At 32.5% G+C, this 20,198-nt stretch overlaps 1 protein-coding gene across 2 annotated transcripts in view; it reads left to right on the top strand.

The window, feature by feature from the left end:
* Positions 1 to 20,198, top strand: part of TRPM6 (transient receptor potential cation channel subfamily M member 6) — a 161,102-nt gene that overhangs the window by 71,579 nt on the left and 69,325 nt on the right. For both annotated transcript variants that reach the window (XM_031939567.1, XM_031939578.1), the window contains 6 exons: positions 787 to 921; positions 2,146 to 2,426; positions 3,707 to 3,935; positions 7,438 to 7,590; positions 13,144 to 13,293; positions 15,990 to 16,118. In XM_031939567.1, the coding sequence (XP_031795427.1) occupies positions 787 to 921; positions 2,146 to 2,426; positions 3,707 to 3,935; positions 7,438 to 7,590; positions 13,144 to 13,293; positions 15,990 to 16,118 (1,077 nt within the window). The remainder of the gene's footprint in view (positions 1 to 786; positions 922 to 2,145; positions 2,427 to 3,706; positions 3,936 to 7,437; positions 7,591 to 13,143; positions 13,294 to 15,989; positions 16,119 to 20,198) is intronic.

Here is a 20,198-nt window from a genome sequence, read left to right as displayed (position 1 = left end):
ATAAAAAACGTGTAGTCACGGAACTGTATAAGCTACACAATATTGTCCTTTGCTTCCTTGATCCATAATACTCTGTCTCATTAAAAAAAAATACAGTGCATAAACCTTCATGAAAATGAACAAAATAAGCCAGTAGTAAATGATTAGAATGCTGAGTATATTTTATTATGTATACTTTTAAAGAACTTTATTTTTCTCATTAATGAAAAACAAGACAAAGCCTCAGACCTTTACATATGGAAGCTGAATGATGTTACCATAGGGTCCTTGAATCTGAATTTCAGTGGCAATGCTTTTATAAGGCTTGGAGGAATATCAGTAACATTTTAACTTAACCTTGGAGCTGCTTGTGTACAGGACTTTCCTCTTATCAAAACTCTGAATCTTGATTACATTTTCTGAAATTGTTCCAACTATGGAACTTCCATTGATGTTAATGTGAATTTCCACATAAGAGTATAGGTGTAGAATGTGTATGAGGGCATAGCAATGGAATTGTTTGCTGAGATTTTAAAGAAAGAACATTGTGCTTTCTTAAGAAGTAGATGGTGTTTTGTTCTTCCAAATATATTCAGCTCTGGGGGAATTCAATATTTATCATGTATGAGAAAGTGAGCCAGTTACTATTTAAGTAAGATAAAACTTCATCTAGGTGGTATTCAATTTCTAGGGTAATCCAGAAATGAAATACTTATTGTCCACAAATTAATTTCTACTCTTTCTTTGTTTTATCTTTTCAAACAACAACAACAACAACAACAACAAACAACAAAATGCAATGATTAGAGAGTAACCAGCTTTGTTCAGAACTTTTCTCATCCTTCCCTTCACCGGATAAGTCATTTAGGAAATCTGGGTGGATCTGATGAAAATACTCTGCATTCCCAGTTCTTAAGGACAGCACAACCGTACAAGTTCAAGGTATCATTTAAAAAAAATACACACACACACACACACACATACACATATATATAATTTTTAAGTCATCTACATTTTCTACTGTATCCTTGTCTCCTTCCAAAGTGTGATGTTTTGTAATTAAGAAAGAAAAAAGAAGTTCTACAAAATCAGTCAGTTAACAAGTATTTGTTAAATACTTGCTTAAATATTTGTGCCAGGCACTGTGCTAAGAGCTTTTAATTCACATTGCAATGAGTGAGACAACATGGAAAGAACTATGAACATATAGCTATATTTTTATCTCTCCTTCTGTTTCTCCCCCTCTTTCCCTTTATCTTTCCCTCCCTAACTTCCCTCTTCTTCCTTCCCATTTCTATGTTTTCTTTTCCTCCTTCTTCCTTCCCCTCTCTTTTTTCTTTCTCTCTCTCTCTTTACCCCCCTCTCCATCCATCTATCTATGAAATAGATGCTAGGTAATCTCAGAAGGAAGAAATTTATAGTAGGGAGATGGAGGAGAAAGAAGAAAAGGCCTTCTGTAGAAGTAGTATTTGAAATAATTCTTGAAGGAAGACAGGCCATCTTATAGACAAGAATATTTCAGGCATGGGGTACAGCTAACAGAAATGTGTCATGCCAGAAACAAGAAAGAAAGCAGGTGTTGTTGGATTGCAAAGTATATGGAGGGAAGTGAAGAGTTTTTACTCTTATTGATGGTCTATCTATCTAATACCATGGCCTCTTGTTTTTTCTTCAACCCTCCAACTACTTAAAGAAACTTTTTAGATTATTTCCTTGATCACCTACATTAGGAAGAGGACAGAATTCTCTGAGCATAGTCAGAGAATAGATAGGAAGCTTCAATTATTGGGGTGGATATTTTGGAATTGTTGACTAAGATGGTGTTTGGAGACCAGGATTTTCACCTAATCTATTGGCTATTTGCTATGATTTTTATCTCTGTAATATGATATCATTTTGGTTTGCTACTATGAATACTTGAAAATAGCATGAGTAGGTAGTGGACTTATTTTACTTCTTAATTTAGATACATTTCATAGAAAATGGAATAGGCTGATGTATCAGATTTAAATAGTGGTCATTTCTCCTGATGCACTACTCATATGATACTCTGCTTTTATCTAATTTTTTTACCAAACTTAGAAATATCATCAGTCCAGGGCTCTGTTACAAATATCATGTGAATCTGAACAGAGAGAAATGCATTCATATTTTGCCTACCAACAGGAGAAATCAGTAGGCCTTCATAAATCGAGAAAGAAGTCAAAGGAAGAACAACATTTACCAGAAGACTCACAATCTACTGACTTTATTTACCCTTATAATGACTTGCTGGTTTGGGCAGTGTTGATGAAAAGGCAGAAGATGGCCATGTTTTTCTGGCAGCATGGAGAGGAGGCCATGGTTAAGGCAGTGATTGCCTGTAAACTGTATCGAGCAATGGCACAGGAAGCTGAGGAGAGCAACATAATGGACGGTACCTCAGATGAGTTAAACAATTACTCCAAGTAAGAAGTCTTTCTTCACTGTACAGTAAACTTTGACATCATTTAGAAGGATGAGACATTTTTTCTGTCTTTGAATTCCTAAAACAAGCATTCAAACCACTATATATCTTTTGTTTAAAAACCTTTTTAAAAATGATCTTCAACTATCCCAAGGCAGAATGTTTTGGCTCATTCTACTCAATGAATAGGCAATCTGGTTTAATCTAAAGAGTATAGGATTTGAAGTCAGAATCTGGGCCTTAATTTTCTTATACAAAAATTTCTACTAGATGACCTCTCTAAAATCCTTTAATTTGAAATAACTTTATAACTCTACATTGGAGGCAGTAATTCTTAATTTGAGGTTATTCTAGGAGTGAGAAAAATAATATATTATATTGTGCAAAAAGTAGGAGAATGTTGCTGTGATAGGAGGGAAAAGATATGTTCCTTCTTTTATGATCCTTGTTTTCTTATCTTTAGGTTACTATGATGAGCTAAAAAGGAGACCTGATGGAGAAAAAAACCATTCTCAGTGGAAACAAATTTGTTTTGCTCAATGTTGGCTAAGAGCTTCTGAGATGGAAAAATATCTATGTATCAAGAACAATGGCTTATATAGATAAAAATACAAAATACTAGGATTGGGGAAATATCGTAGCAAATTTCCCTATCTTTTCATAGGACCATGATAAACCATTTCAAACAGATAATCTATTAAATTTTGAAATGGTTTAATGGATTCTACAGCCTTCCTTTGTTAATAGTTTTCAGTGTTTAGCCGTCTTTTTGTTGTTGTTATGTTTGTTATTGTCGTTGTTGAGGGTAGCTTTATTTGGGTCTTATGTAGAGATCTTTTCCCAAATGATTTCTCATGGACCCTTAGTAGATAGGTCAAGGGGAAGGAGTTGCTAGTTCCCATTTCTCTGCATTTCCCAATGTGGAAGGGAATATCATCATTGGTATCGCTCCACTTCTTTTTCTTGCTTATGAGCTTATAATTTTCAGTCTTCAGAGAAATTTTTTTTTAAAAAAAGTTTATTCCTCTGAAAAGGTTAGATAATCTCACCCAAAAATTAATTCCTTAAATTACAACTTAGATTTTTTCATTATATCTCATATAGAAATAGAGAATAGTGAGTTATTTCCTCTTATGTAATAATCTCTTACATATCCAAAGATTTTTAATTCTACTTCTGCAAACCTTTTATACCAAGTAAAATTGACTTTTAAAAGTCTTTCTAAATCTTTAACTCATTTTAGGATTCTGATTCGTGTTTTCCTATGTTTTTATGTAACAGAGAGTTTGGTCAGCTTGCTCTGGATATATTGGAAAAAGCATTTAAACAGAATGAAAGAATGGCTATGAAGCTGCTGACTTATGAGCTGAAGAATTGGAGTAATTCCACTTGCTTGAAATTGGCTGTGTCTGTGGGGCTACGATCTTTTGTTTCTCACACTTGTACTCAGAGGTTACTAACTGACATGTGGATGGGACGTTTGAAAATGACAAAAAATTCATGGATAAAGGTAATTTTGTATCTCTGTGAAAATCATTATAATAATAATTATTGTTACATTATCTTAATTTTGTATATTATTTACATCTCATAAAGTATTTTCATGTATTTAATCTCATTTGATCCTTATAACAAATAAACCACAGATGTAGATATTTCAGATGCTACCCCATTTTACAAGAAAAGAAACTGAAGTTTAAGAAGGCATTTAAGAAATGCCTTGAATAATGTCACAGCTAATAAGTATCTGTGTAAATAGTAGTAAGTTAGGATTTTGATTTCAGTAATTAAAAAAAAAAATTCTGCCTTTCTCCACATTATTGAATGTTTCTTGATTTTCTCATTTGGTAAGATGCCTGTCCAATATTCCCCTAAAGGATGTTTGAAAGTCAAAAGTTAGAGCTAAAAATCATCATAAAGTGCATAATCACTATAAATGGAAGTTTGAATGATGATCAGTATTGGGTTTTTGTTATTGTTTTTTAAATAGAAGCTACCTTTATCCTGATCTTACTTTTGTTTGTTTTACCAACCTGCTAAGTCTGCTTGTTTATAGACAACAGAAAACAGAATAAAGTTTGCAGCATTTTTATTCACTTATTATCCTGTATTTTGCCATGTATGAATATATTTCATTGTCCAAAGCTTCATCTTTTCACCTAACCGATCATCCCCAACATCCAGCCCATTATAACTCAAGGCAATTTCAGCTTGGAATTTTTAAGGGTAATTTAACCAAATATTAATTAACAATTGTCCTTTAAGTTTCCACTATTGCCTTAAGCTTTATTGCATGGTTGAAATTAATAAACACGTGCTATTGAGTCCAGTGAAATGGACAAATAACAACCTTTATAATCAGTTAAACATTCTTTCCCCCCTTTCTTTCTTTTCTCTTCCCTTCCTATGTTCCTAATTTCTTCTTCTTTTTCATCATTATCATCATCAGCTTTATTAGTCAATATTTTAGCTAGTCAAGTTACTTTCTTATTCATTAGTGGTTGGATTCTGTGTGTTGAATCTGAGTTTGGAAAGAACATTAAATTTTTTGGGGAAGTAGAATTCTTAGTTGATGAGGACAAAATACAGAAAGATCTCAAAAATGAACTTAATTATAAGGAAATAAAAGAAGACATTTAGGTAAAAAAAAATCCATATCATCAGAGTGCAATGGCAAGACAAAGATCAAGATGACTGGGGATGGCCCAGGATTCAGTGGATGACCTTGGCCTTTCTAAATCAAGATCTTCCCTAAATCTCAGTTTGTCAATGACTAGTGCCTGGGTAAGAATTAAGACAAAAGACAGTCCAATTTGCCATTTTAAAGATATTATTCAGTCTGATTCTTTTTGTACAGCAAAATAATGTTTTGGTCATCTATACTTATTGTGTATCTAAGTTATATTTTAATATATTTAACATCTACTGGTCATCCTGCCATCTAGGGGAGGGGGTGGGGGGGGTAAGAGGTGAAAAATTGGAACAAGAGGTTTGGCAATTGTTAATCCTGTAAAGTTACCCATGTATATATCCTGTAAATAAAAGGCTATTAAATTAAAAAAAAAATAAAAATAAAAAAAAATTAAAAAAAAATAAAGATATTATTCAAGAGGGGACGACCTACTGAGCTTTTCTCTGGAAGAAAAAATAATTGCTATTTACACTTATTCTAACCCATCAAAACCTAAACAAAGACTTTAGACTGGAGTTCTTATTGACCATTCAAAGAAAGCCAGAATGATTTGAGTTTAGTTGGGAGAGAGGGAAAGTCCTTCTGAAGATGGGACTCCATCTTCAGAACTGGGACTTGAAAGAAGTCAAGAAAACAGAGATGAAGGTGAGGGGCCATGGCATGAGTCACTGATAAGAGATGTGGTGTTGTGTTTAAGGAAGTCCTTTAATCCAAATCACACAAAAGACATTATTGATTGTTTTGACCTTTGTCTTGCCAATGGACTCTGATGGATGATTCTGAAGGAGCAATGAGGTTGATTTGACTTTATCCAACTTTGTCTTTACCCAAGAGAACTCAGTGCTCTTTCCAATTCAAATCTAGTTCATAAGCAAGTCAAGACATCATGCGTCTGATGTCACTGATTCTTTTTGAGAATGAAGATTAAACAATCACCACCACAACAATCCATATAATTATAAGGTGAAAGGCTCAAAACTAGTCTTGGAAAATGGATTTTGGAGTTACTGTAGATTGTTCTCTGGACACTGGCCCAGTGACTATCTGTGACTTCAGAACTCAACCCAACATCAGGAAAAAGAAAATAAAAAACAAAATTGGAATTGGAGAAATTCCTGAATGGAAAGACAGGCTGGAAAAAGTAATTAATTTCTTGAAAGATGAAAATTGAGAGGGACGATACAGCTACAAGCTAATTCATTATACATAGTATGAATAAGATTATCCTTCATTCAACAAGTATCATATATTTATTATGTGGGAAGGTGAAAGTGTGTATTAAAGTGGATCTAAAGATGATCTCTGAGTCGGGACAATTTAGTTTCAAGTCCTATCTCAGATTATATTGCCTGTGTTATCCTATGAAATAAATCATTACCTTCCACTCCAGGAAACTAAAATTATAAATTGCAGATCTGCATTGGGAGAAGAAATTTCTTTCTTAAGAGTTGTTTACATCCTTAAAATTATACCTCCTAATCAGGAAAAAAATTTTATGTTCTTAGGATGAAAAGAAAAAAAGAAGCAGTTCTTGTCCTCAAGAAGTTTATGTTTTGCCTTTTCCCCACTCTACCAAATTTCAGAATAATTATGGACATCTTTACCCTAAATTTTGTTACATGCTGTGTAGCTTAGAAATAAAAGTTTTAGTAAATTCATGGGTGATATGCATTGGATTAATGCAGTAAATTGAGTCTAGGGATATGTGGGATTAAAGTTATAGGAAAAAACCCTTACCAAATTCATTAGACTCCTATAGATTAGAAATTGTCTTTTGTCCCTTTTTGTATCCTCATTGCTTCTCTCTTTTTTTTCTGAGGCAATTGGGGTTAAGTGTTAAGGCCCAAGTATGCCCAGGTATGAAGGGGCAGGTCAATTCTTGGAAAGCCCCCACAGCTGTGAATCATAACACACTTGAAGGAAATGCAAAGCAGCCTTTACAGATGCAGATGTTGCTTGTGAATTGGGAATGAAATAAATTGGGATGCAAGGGGGAAGAGGAGGAGAGAGGTCAGAGAATGCAACTGCCTCTCAGTCTCACATGAAGGGATTTGTTCTGCTGGTCAGAACTAATGATAACTCATACTTATATGGAGATTTAAGGTTTGAAAAATACCTTAGTTATATTGCTTCCCTTGATCTTTATATATCACCATTTAATATTTGAGGCACAGAATGCTTGTAACTTTTCCTGGGTTACTATACTAGAACTCAGATTTTTCTGAATCAGATTTTTGTACTCTAGCTTCTATGTCACCTAGCCACCTTATATAATGTTATTAGTATTTTATTAATTTTTTATGTTTGTTTTCTTTTAAAGGTCATAATAAGTATTTTTTTACCACCCACCATATTGATGTTAGAATTCAAAACCAAGGCAGAAATGTCACATGTTCCCCAGGCACAGGACTCTCAGTTTACATGGTACAATGATGACCAGAATTCCAGCAGTCCTAAAGTAAATGTCTCAATGGTAAGCACAAGATAGAGGAGAATTGAATTCTCCCAAGATTGTTGTTCTTCCTCTCCCCAGCTCTAATGCCCAACAAACTATTTTATTACTTAATGCCCATCAGACATTTGCCATGCAACATGAGGTTGAAATGTCTTTTAAATCTTGAACTATATTAAATATAACAATATTTTTGTGTCTTCTATACTATTCCAGCCAGAATTCCAGTCAAAAATTTATAGTAGCTTGGGTATTATATATATATATATGTATATATATGTAATAATCGTCAGTACAAATATTTTATTAATCAGAATGTTCCATGTTGTAGTCATGATAAAGAACTAAATGTTTTCATATCTAAGTAGTTAAGCTTGATGTTCCTTTTGCTATGATTGGCAGAAGGGATTACTTTAACATTTCTGAATAACTATTAGTGGGGAATCCCCATATTTTTGGACTTGATTAGATTCGTATTTTTTGTTGGTATGTTCTCTGTTCCACTTATAGAAATATCTGCAATTGTTTTAGTCTAAGAGTACTGTTTACCTTTCCCAATCATTATTTATATTGGTGTTTTTCTTCTGAGACTATCTCCAATGTGATTCTGAGAATCGGTACTTTGTTTTCTCCTCTATTGGACTGTGAGCTCCTTGGTTGCAGGGACTGTATTGTTTTTCTTTCTTTCTTTGTATCCTCAAAGCTTAGCACAGTGTCTAGAATATAATAGAAATTTAATAAATGCCTTGTGACATGCCTTGCCTTTAATTTGTATTTCAGATAGATTCGCCTATTTTTAATTAACTTACATTGCCACTTATTTCTTTTTAATCCATCTTCATAGGGGATTCACCATCTTTCTTTATTCATATTCTTTATATTGATATTCTTGCTTATGTTATTCAATTATGTCTATCTGTGTCTTCAAGGACCACAGTAGTCCAGACTTCTTTTTTTTTTTTTTTAAACTATCTCCCCAAATCTGTTCAACATCTTGTTCGTTGCTTCTATGACATTATCTCTCCTTCTCATCCTCTTTTTTTCTCCTTTTCCTTTTGCTTTCAATCTTTTCTGACATCAGGTCCCTTTAGATATATCATTAACCTTTGAGTAAGTAATAAACTTCAAGTCTATAACATTTAATGCCTTTAAAATATCTTTCATTAAAATATATTTTTAACATACATACTATATTATATATATTATGTGCTATACGATACATAGAATTATACACACAATAATATAACATAATATAGTATAACATATTATGCAATTATAATAATATAACATGATACAATATAACAAATTAGGACCAAATAAGACTCACATTCCCTTTAAAAGTGTGTAGAGTCAGCCCCAACATAAAGTCCCAAATTTGGAAATGATTTTGGAAAAATAAGTAAACAATAAGACTTCCCAAATAAAGATCATTTATGATGATTGATACCTCCAAGATACAAATATAGAAGACAATGACAGCATACTATCTCTAAACAAAGCCTCATAGAAATCACCGGTGATGGTAGAAGAAAAGCAAGTTAGCATTACCTTTCTTACAACCTCCAAGAAAAAATATCATAACTTGGGAGCCATCTAGGTCTAAGTAGGATCTCTTGGATCTATATTGGCAGGATGACTTTGCAACTCAACAGATCTTTAATTCCTGTAGACACCAGTTTCTACTCCTTATGCTCTAGAAACATTAATCTCTCCTTCCCCTTTCTACTTATCATTTGTATTGTACTTCAGGTAATTGAGGAGATAAGAAGGAAAATTCCAAATCTTGTAGTATGGGTGTTGGAGTCATAAAGAGAATATACTAGCATCCTAAAATAGAATGTTGTATAGTTCTTCTGTAGAAATAGTATTGTACATGATAGTTAGGTGATAGTTTATTATACTTTGGATACCTCATGGGTTAAATAATAGTGATAATATCTAACCACATGCAGTTTTTTTGAATTTCACAGAGCATTTTCCCATAATAACCTTGTTAGGTAAGGAAATACATTATTATGGTACAGGAAACTGAGGCAAAGTGTAGTTGAAAGACTTGCTGTGGTTAAACAGTTAATAAATTTTAGAGTTGTTCTTCAACTCTTGTTCTTGACTCCATATATTTTGCTTTTCATTATACCATTATTGTGTTAGCTGCCCAGAAAACCTTCTGAGTTCTTCTGGGTTCCAAAATGTGTCTGTATCTTAAAAAATTATTTATGTAAACATTGGACTTATTTCTTCTGCATTTTATTTCAGTCAGCTTTAACACACACGTGTGTCTGTGTGTCTGTCTCCTCATTCCTGCTCCCTGGACAATTACTACAAATAAAATAGGTACATGTTGGCTAGCTTCTAAGAATTTTCTGAAGAATGCTGGACACTCTTGTCTCTTGTGGTAGTAAATTCAAACAGATTTTTATAGGCTACATAATTGCATTATTACAATAAAGACTCTATAATTTTTTTTATAGTAAGGCAATTATGCAATTTAACTAAAATAATACAGGAGATTTGCTATTTACCTTTCCTGTAATAAGCCCTTCAAATGTAGGAGTCACTCTTTGCTTCTGAAACCTGTTCTGCTTAGATTTATGCTTATTTTGTACTCAGTGTCCCTTGTGCTTCACATAATAAAAGGATTTGTTGAAATGAACACCATTTAAAGTATGTAAAATGGCAAAAAAAATGTATTTGCATTTTCTTACAAGTGTTAAGCAAATAACACTTTCCAAGTGTGTGTATGGGGAATTATAAGGCAGTTTCTCAAAAACCATTTTTTCCCCAAGAAGAAGAAATCTTTGGCAAGTATGAGGAGAATATCTGGAAACCAGATACTTCCACCAAGTATTCAGACTCTCACAACTTTGAGGCTGAGTTGCTCAGAAATGATTTTAATGGTGATTGAATGACAATTAAACTTTTTTGCACAGATAATAGTTAAGACATGATTTTCCAAATCCCTTGAATAATTGAAATTTAGTTGATACATAATTTTCCAAAGTCCTGTCTTTTCTGGTTAGAGTTGGACATGATTAGATAGGGATACTCCACAACACAAAAACAACCAAGCAGCAACTAAGTAGTTCAAGCAGTCACCTTTGTTTGTCATCATGGAAATACAATGATTAAGCTAAATTTAAGATGGTATTTGTAATAATATTTTAATTTAATTTAATATTTTTGCTTCTGCTGATGTATTACAAAAAAAAAAAGTGGGCTAAGGAAGTACTAAACACTTTACTATCCTGATGTCTCTTTAAAGTAAAAGAAAATTGTCATAACCTCCCAAAAAATAAGAATTCTGCTGTAGTTTCTCTTTCCAAGAGAAATGGAGAGCTCTTAAAAAGAAATAAAGAATGTAAAACAGTGGAAAGAATGTTAGCAACTTTTATTATAAATTAGCAAAAATGCTAATTATCTGGAAAAAAATTTTGCTAAAAGATCTGATAGAATACTACTATAGAAAATAATACAAACAAGAAGTTATTTAATAGGAAATTCATACCACAATTGCCTACTGAGTTCTTCCTGAGATGGTATTTATTCCATTAAGATCTCAGTAAGTCACCGATTTTCTAGTATTCGAACTATTCTGACTCCAACCTGCTATGATACAAACTGATTCTTCTAGCTTTAGGCATAGTTCAGAACTCAATGTATCAAATGAAGTGGATAATTTAACAATAATTCACAGTTATTTAGGGAATACAGATAACTTATCTGAATAGTCTAGGTCACAAAATCATCTTCTTAAAGGGAATTATTTAGATGATTAAAACAAAGGCTTTAAATTAAAGAGATTGTTCTTTTGTCCTACATAACTGGCTAATTTTTAGCTGTGTTAGTTTGGCCTGAGAAAAATTTTTGTTATTACTTTGGAGAGAGAGTACGGCTTATCATGTTTGGGTCAGTGTGCATGTATCAAATTGAGAATTCTAGAATGGATCATGTGACGTATAATGCAATGGGAATAAAGATGATGGAGAAGTAATCTAACTTAAAGCTTATTGTTAGGTTGAATGTATTTACTGAGAATCACTGTCGGTTTGTAATTGTGGCTTCTTGTCTAGAGTGGATGAAGAGGGCTAATGGGATGAGGCTAGTAAAAAAGGCTAGTTTAAATAGAAAGCTCCTAACAAGTAATAAATACATACTTTGTGGTGATAGGGAAAGGCAGACAGACACATTCACACTAACATCCACACAAAAGGAGAGAACAACAGAGAGACTGATATGAATATATGAATATTTCCATTTCTTAACATGAATAATGCCATTAGAATAAGTCTCCATTTCAAGTGGAAATGGGGAGTCACATCTAAAGCTTATGTTTTGCCTTCCTGTACCAATTACTTCTATGAGGACAACAAAGATATAGAGTCCATTGTAATTCATACTTCCAAGACTAATAAAAGGCTAGGAAATTGGCCAATCTGTTTCTCTTCTCTTGAAACACAATAAGCTGTCCTCAAGAATCAGTGGCTGACCAGTTGAGAATCTGTTTTATTTATGCTATTAGTATTTGTAGGAAATGGATCATATTTAGAAGTCTTTTGTCCCATAAAGATATACTTCTTGATGTCCCAACTGATAACTTTTCTTTGCTGAGCTTGTGAATTAGACAGGATGTACCAAAAGACTTAATGCAGTTCTAAGTCATTAAAGCTCAAAATTGTATTCAGACTTTTGGGAATACCATTAATTCAGAATAATATCTGTTACTCTGAATTGTGATAAAAGGGTTCCCCCCCAATACTGTATATTTGCCCTTTTTTCTGTGATAGTGAAAAAGACATTAAAATGTTCCATGGATCAATTTTCTCATTTGTATGCTAGAGATAATTAAGGACATAGTACTGTAAAGCAATAAGAAGCAGTATAACAATATTTGGAGAGCTGACTTTAGTGTTCTATCCCTGATACAGATTAGCTACGACGCCATGAGCAAGTTATTTAACCTCTTGGTGCCTAAGTCAACTTAGACTAAAAATTAGTTTCTAATCTGTTTTGGTAAAGGAAGTTTCCACAGAAGTTCCTTCTATGAACTCCCATTTATGGACAAAAATAGATGTAGTTTTGGATACAGTTTCCTTTTCTTTAATTATTGAATTGTGAACTTGTAATATAATTAATGTAGGATGTTAATACTTCTAAGAACAATAATCAACAACTGTTCTATAACTTAGAAATCTAAAGAATTACTGAGTACATTGAAAGAATAAATTACTTGCCTGGGATTCTACAGTCAGTGTGAATCAAAGGTGGGAGTTAAGCACATGGTTTCATGACTCCAAGACCATCTCTCAATTCCCTATGTCACACTGCCTCTCTTTTAAGGTGGTTTCCTATTGCTGTTTGTCATTTGTTCCCAAAGAAGACCAATAGAGGGTGATGTCTTGACTCACAAGTGAATTGGATTTATTATCACAAAGAAAATGGATTCACTAGTTGGTTTCCAGAATAACAATTTATCTTTTTAGTATCTTTTTTGTCTCAGATTATTCAATGAAATAGTATGTTTCCTGAGAATAAAATAAATGTCTCATATTTTTTTTCTTTTTTTTTAAATCCCAGAAAAATGATTTTGATTTTGAAAAAGGATCTGATGAGAAACCTTATGATAGTCAGAACTTTGTCTTACATCATGGGCCCCAAAGCCTTCCTGCTACCAGAAAAGTCTATGAATTCTACAATGCTCCAATTGTCAAGTTCTGGCTTTACACGGTTGGTCACTACTCCAAGTCATATTAAAATATTACTTCTATCAGTGATTACAAAAATGCAAGTAACAGCATTGCTCATTTATTTTTCATTTAACAAGAAAAAAAATATACCAACATGGGGAGGAAGCCCTTTGATCAAAATATTTGAAATGATGGTGCAGAGAATGATGATAAGTATAAGGGAGAAAAGGGACAAAACTTTCAGGAATAGGAATGCAAGTTTTCTTGCTTATGAGATTTTAGGAACTCCTTGTTGTACCCCATGGTATTGTACTCTATGGATGATGTAGGAGCACTTTACAATCCTTAGCATGCTATATTTTCTCAGTGACTTTTTGAGAGAATCATATTAGATTGGATTAATTGGGATTTAGTTTGTAATTGGAAGGAATACTAGACCAGATTCATAGGACTGGTAATGCTAGCTGAGGTGGCTAAATGAATAGAATACTGGCCCAAGAGTCAGGTACACCAGAAGTCAGATCCAACCTTGGACACTTCCTGTGTAACCATGACGATGTCACTTAACTTTTGTCTGCCTTAGTTTCCTAAGCTGTAAAATGAGGTAATAATACCATTCTGACAGAGTTGCTGCAGGACTCTATTTTTTTTTTTTAATTTAGGTAAGCTTAGACATGTTTACATTAAAAATCGGAATGAATACTAGTGATACCTAACATATAGCATTATGTGTTTTTCAATTATTATCTCATTTGATCTGGGAGGTAGATTTTATTATTAATCCCAATTTCACAACTAAGAAAATTTGAGACAAACAGAAGTTAAGCTACTTGCTGAAAGGTCACACAGCTATTAAGTATCTGACCTCTATCTAATGCATCACTTAAAGTGAATGAATAGAATAGAAATGAATGAATGATTAGAATGAATAGAATAGCATGAATTTATGAATGAGAAGAACACATAGAACAGAATAAATGAATAAATAGAAATGAATTAATAGAAAACATGTATTAAGTATCTACTAAGCATTATGCTAAGTTTTGAGGATAGAATACAAAATTGAAAGCAGTCTATATCCTTACGAATCTTTTATTCTAACAGGGAGAGATAACATATAGGTGAGTGGAATTCAGGGAAAGAGATTTTGATTTAGAAAGTTACAGAGATAGTGAGTAGACCTATAGGGAAGGAGATTAGTACAATCTTTAAGAGTAATGATGTAATTGATATGATTATGGGGAAGAAAAAAAAAGAAAGAGATACACTTGTGGCAGTATATTATACATATATAATATACCTATTAAATTATGACTAGATATTTAGACATATTTCAGAATACAAGTAAAGATCATATTTGGAAGGAAAACTATATTATCTCTACAATGTATATAAAACAGGATAAACTACCTTTAGAAAGCAATCCTAGTTAAAATAGTATTACTTGGAAATTAAAAAAAAAAAATAAAGACTGGAAAGGAGACTAATTGCAAACACATTTAAGTAAGGTACATAGTTTAAAGGAAGTATGGTGTGGTGACTTGGGAATTGGATATGTAGTGAGGAAAACCTTGCCTCTGTGTAAACTTATGTAAGGCACTAAAACTCTCAGTTTCCTTATCTGTAAAATGAAGGAGGATAAACTTCCAGTGCTAATTCAATGACACCGATTAGATCAACTTTTTAAAAATTATCTGATTTCAGTAATTTAAATAATTGATTTTGAGAATCAGAATAAATAATTTTAAGATGAATGTTTCAAAAAGAATGCAAATTAGGCAACTAAAATTAGAATAGCTTCATAGAATAGATAGCTAATAGGGACTGAAACACTTCTGACTTGGAAATATTATGGTAAGAATACCTAAGATTAATGCTTATCACACTTATGTATTTCATTTTTTGTAGCTTGCTTGTTTGACCCAGTGTCTAGAATGTATGTGTCTAAAGGTGATGGTGTTTGAACCTCAAAGAAAGATTCAAGATCACTGTATTACTCATTGACATAGTCTGTTTTGAGGAAGCCAATGATGATTACTACTTAGCTCTCAACTCCAACCTTGGCAGTCCTTCAGTCCTACTTCCTGGGTTAGCCAGGGGACTTCCAATGAGACTTTGACACTGAAGACTGAATATTGTTGGTGATGATGTTGGAGACAGAGTATTTTTAACCTTATCTTTAGTTACTATCTTTGTCCTAAACCCAGAATCCTCAAGTTTTATCATGTCCAACATACGAATTTAATTTTAAGAATTTGATAACACAGAAAATGTCTTCTCTAGAAGACTCATAAGGGGAACCTTCACTTTTCACAACTTAAAGTAGCACACCAGATTTAACTATTTTTTTCTTCATTCTTAAGTGAATAAAGCTGATGGTGATATAATACTTGAAAGTTTGCAAAACAATGCTTAATTTATCACTCAATATTATGAACAACTTTTATTTAGGATCAGAATGAAATATATTGGCTTGCCACTTAACAGAAAATAACTAAGTTAAATGATTTTAAATTTTGAAACTAGAATTTGAACCCAAATTTCCTAATTCTAAGACCAATACTCTATTTCTTCCTCTTCCATTTGTATCTCTTTATGAAGGTGCCTATTTATGTTTTTTAAATATGAGATGATTCTTGATTCTAATGTTATTTAAAGGTGTTCTGTCTTGGTCTGCTTTTCTAGTACTATTACTAGTTCACTCAGCACTGTGGTGTATGTATCTTTCTTCCACAGATGGCATATTTGGCATTTCTCATGCTCTTCACATACACCGTATTGGTGGAGATGCAGCCTCAGCCCACAGTGCAAGAGTGGCTTGTTATTATCTACATTTTTACTACTGCTATTGAGAAAGTCAGGGAGGTGAGTTCTTACGTTTTACCCCTTTCTACAAAATATTGTTTTGGTAGAGGAAACAAGTCCTTTTTAAAGGAAAATAATCTATACATATACATATCTACATATGTATGTGTAAATCTTATTTAAGAAGGGAGTACCTACTATGTACCAGGCATTGTGTTAAGCAGTTTTAGAAATATTATCTCATTTGGTCCTTACACCATCTCTTTGAGACAGGCACCTTTATCATTTCTGTTTTATAATTGAGGAAAAACTGAAACAAATGTAAGTGGTCCAGGATCACATGACCATCAGTTGTCAATCTGATCTGAACTCAAGTCGTGTTAATTCTATCACTCTGTCCTCTGCACTACCTAACTGCCCCATTAATGTAATGAAGGAATAGGACAGAAAATACTTAATTTAATTTCTTTTAATTTTTTAAAATTTAAAGCATTTGTTTTTTTCATTACTAAAATTTTCCCCAGAATCTCTACCTACCCCTCTCTCTTTCTCTCTCCAGTCATCCAATTATAACAAATAATATTTTAAGGAAAAAAATCAGCAAAACTCAGCAATATATTAAAAAAGGCTGAAAGTATATGCAGTGTACCATACTTATAGATTTCCTACTTCTGCCACTGAATATAGTGTTTTCTCAGTCTGATTTCTAATCTGTGGTGGCTATTATATGATAGCTCGTTAGGGGAAGAAGAATCACTAATAGAATAACATCCCCTCATCTTTATCTGATTGTTTGACTTCCTTGGTTTCCTTAAGGAATTTTAAGGTCATTGTCTACTCTAGAAATTTCTTATTATCTTTCCACTGATGGTGTTTCTTACATTTGGTATTAATGAACTACTAATAGACCTGCCTATTATTTTTGATTGCTTAAACATATTCCCCTTGATGGTATCAGATAATTGTTACAGCCTATCATTACCTGACTTTTCTTATGTTTCTTGTTGTTTTGATTCACAGATGTGAGCACGTTAGGTTATGAGTTCATTTTTAGCTTTCCAAAAGTTACACCATATACCTTGTTGATTCAAACTAAAGATCTCTCCAGGACGCTTTTTATATAAGCAAGACAAATGTTCTTTTCTAGATTTCACCTTGCTTTTAAAAATTATTTTCACTTCCAAATTCTCTCTCTCTCTTTACTTCCCATACTCATTGAGAAGGCAAGAAATACAATACCTATTATATGCATGAAATCCTCTAAAATATATTTTCACAGCCATTCGACTTGCCTTTAAAAAAGTTTCCCCCACATGCTTACAACATTCAATGACCACCAGACATAATTATGACCTATAGTCTTATAGGTTTTAGCAAACATATTTCTAAATCTTAAATATCACATGGAGTTACTTCTTTTCTTCAAACAACTTGTTCAATATTATTAAGTAAATGTATTTTTAATATTATAGATATATTGCTTGTTATTGGCTACCCTGGAACTTACTATCTCTTGGGAAATAAGACAGAGGGAGAGATTATATCTATGCTGTCTTCTTAGAGGCTTTAGGGAAAATAACTTTATTAACAGTCTCATTTTACCATTTGTTAAACATTTTATCAGGTAAAATTTCATAGTAAATGTCATGATAAAAGTTTTCTTATAATCATAAAGCTCATTCTACAGAGCAGCAGCTAGCCTGTAATAATAGTGCATGGTTGATTTGGTTATGATAAATGATCAGCCATAATAACCTAGTATGACAGATGCATTTTCTAATACTGGTTCTTGTCAAAATCCCTATCTCTAACGAAAGTTGTTGATTGCTTGTAGTTTACTCATTATCTCTTTGCTAATTCACTATGAAAATTAAAATGTATGCTATAGTATCAGTATTTGTAAGTTGAATGCTTTTGAAGATTTTTTTAGATGGAGAAGAAATGAGTGGAATCAGGGGACCAATTTATACATTACAAAAACATTATAAAGACAAACAGCTTGGAAGTTTGTCTGATCAATGCTATCATCATTTGTACCTCCAGAGGACTGTAGATGAAACTTACTATCTATCTACCTTCTGGAAGAGTGTTGATTAATTCAGGGTATGGAATAATGTATACCTTTTTGGGGAATTTTTTAGGGAATATATTTTGCTTAATTTTGAATAGTTATTACAAGGAATTTTTCCTTCCCAATGGGACAGGAACAGTAAGAACAGAAAATAGATTTCCATATTAATTAAAAAAATAACAGTGAGAATGATTTATAATTTATTCATTGGCATATTTAACAAAGATTTTGTTCTCATCTTGTTACTAGGTCCTAATATATTCAGAGCAGTATTCTAGAACTTTAAGAGGATATGAATGTAAATAAGACATGGTTCTGTATTCAAGTAGCTTATGATCTCAAAAGGGGATCAAACACATTGATGTGAACATAATGTAAAGAATAAGAGAAATATCAGCAATATGTATGAGAACTACAAAGAAGACAAGATTATTTCTGGCTTCAAGTCATGGAAGACTCCTTGAAGAGGTGTTTTTGGAGTAGAATACTACAAATACTACTAATATGAGTAGAAAGAGTAGTCCAGACAATCATGTCATGATCAAAGGCATAAAGATAGAAAAAACTTGGATGTGTTTATGGAGCAACAAGTATTCTAGAACAGAATATGTGAAACTGCATAACATGAGATCAGACTAGTGTCATATGGTGAAAGGTCTTGAATATGAAGCTAAAATTTTGAGACTTATTTTTTTAAGCAACAACTTGTCTCTAATGTTTCTTGAGCAGGGAAGTGACATAATTAGAGCTATGGTATCTTGTAGTAGTGTGAAAGAAAGAAGCAGGTGGGGAGAAATGTAGGAGGTTATTATAATAAGATCAGGTAAAAGATAATGGGATCTTCTATTAGAATTGATGGTCTTGGTAAGAAAGAGATACTTGATGAATATATGCAACCTTCTGGAAGGAGAAGAAAAAGAATATATCAGAAGTTGTAAAGTTTGGAAGAAAAACTTTAATCAGCCCATATTGGATTCCTTAAACAATCACAGTGAAATAAAAGATGTTTTCTTATGAGTTTGAGAGGTAAAGATGAAGGAAGTATCAAGAGTTTGAGAGGAACAAAATTTTTGAAATGATTTATATGGGGAATGTGACAAGATTTCTTCATTGAATAATGCCTCCTGATGTGGCAAAGCTCTATAGCAATGTTATTACAGATGTAGATTCCACTTTACTCTTCTGCCCCATCCCTCCAGAAAAAAAATTAAGGGACCAAGTAAAGTTCAATAGCATGAATTTGTGTTTGTTGAATTAAGTTTTTATTTTTTTTATTATTGAAAAATCAACTTCTCTTCCTTCTATTCTCTCCTTAAGAAGAGAGAAAGAGGGAGAGATATGGAGGAAGGAAGAGAAACACAGAGAAAAAAACCCACCTTGATACAAATATGTATTGTCAAGAAAAATTGCCCCATTAAAAAAAATCTCTGAGATCATTACTTCTCCATCATGAAATTTAGATAACATGCTTTTTGTGAGTACTCTGAAATCCTAGTTGGTTGTTACATTGATCAGATTTATTAAGTTTTTCAAAATTGTTTTTCTTTTTTTGTTTTTTTATTATAGCTTTTTATTTACAAGATATATGTATGGGTAATTTTTCAGCACTGACAATTGCAAAACCTTTTGTTCCAATTTTTCCTTTCCTTCCCCTCATCCCCTCCTCCAGATGGCAGGTTGACCAAAACATTTTAAATATGCTAAAGTATATGTTAAATACAATATATGTATACATGTCCATACGATTATTTTGCTGTACAAAAAGAATTGGATTTTTAAATAGTGTACAATTAATCTGTAAAAATTGTTTTTCTTAATAATAATGCTGTTGAATAAATTGTTCTTAATTTTGTTCACTTAATTCTGCAGGATTTGATACAAATCTTTCCAGGTTTTTCCCTCCTTTTTTTGAAACTGCCTCTTCTCTCTCATAGAATAATAAAATACTTTTTTGTCATTCTCTAGTTGATGATCATTGCCTCCCTTTCAAATTCCCTGCCTATTCACAAATAGCTACTATAAATATTTTTATGTATGTCCTTTTTTTCTTTTACCTCTGTAGAATTTGC

The sequence above is a fragment of the Sarcophilus harrisii genome, chromosome 1 (assembly GCF_902635505.1).
Source record: "Sarcophilus harrisii chromosome 1, mSarHar1.11, whole genome shotgun sequence".
NCBI lineage: Eukaryota > Metazoa > Chordata > Mammalia > Dasyuromorphia > Dasyuridae > Sarcophilus > Sarcophilus harrisii.
The sequence above is the reverse complement of the archived record's forward strand: the minus strand, read 5'-3'. Positions and strand labels throughout refer to the sequence as shown.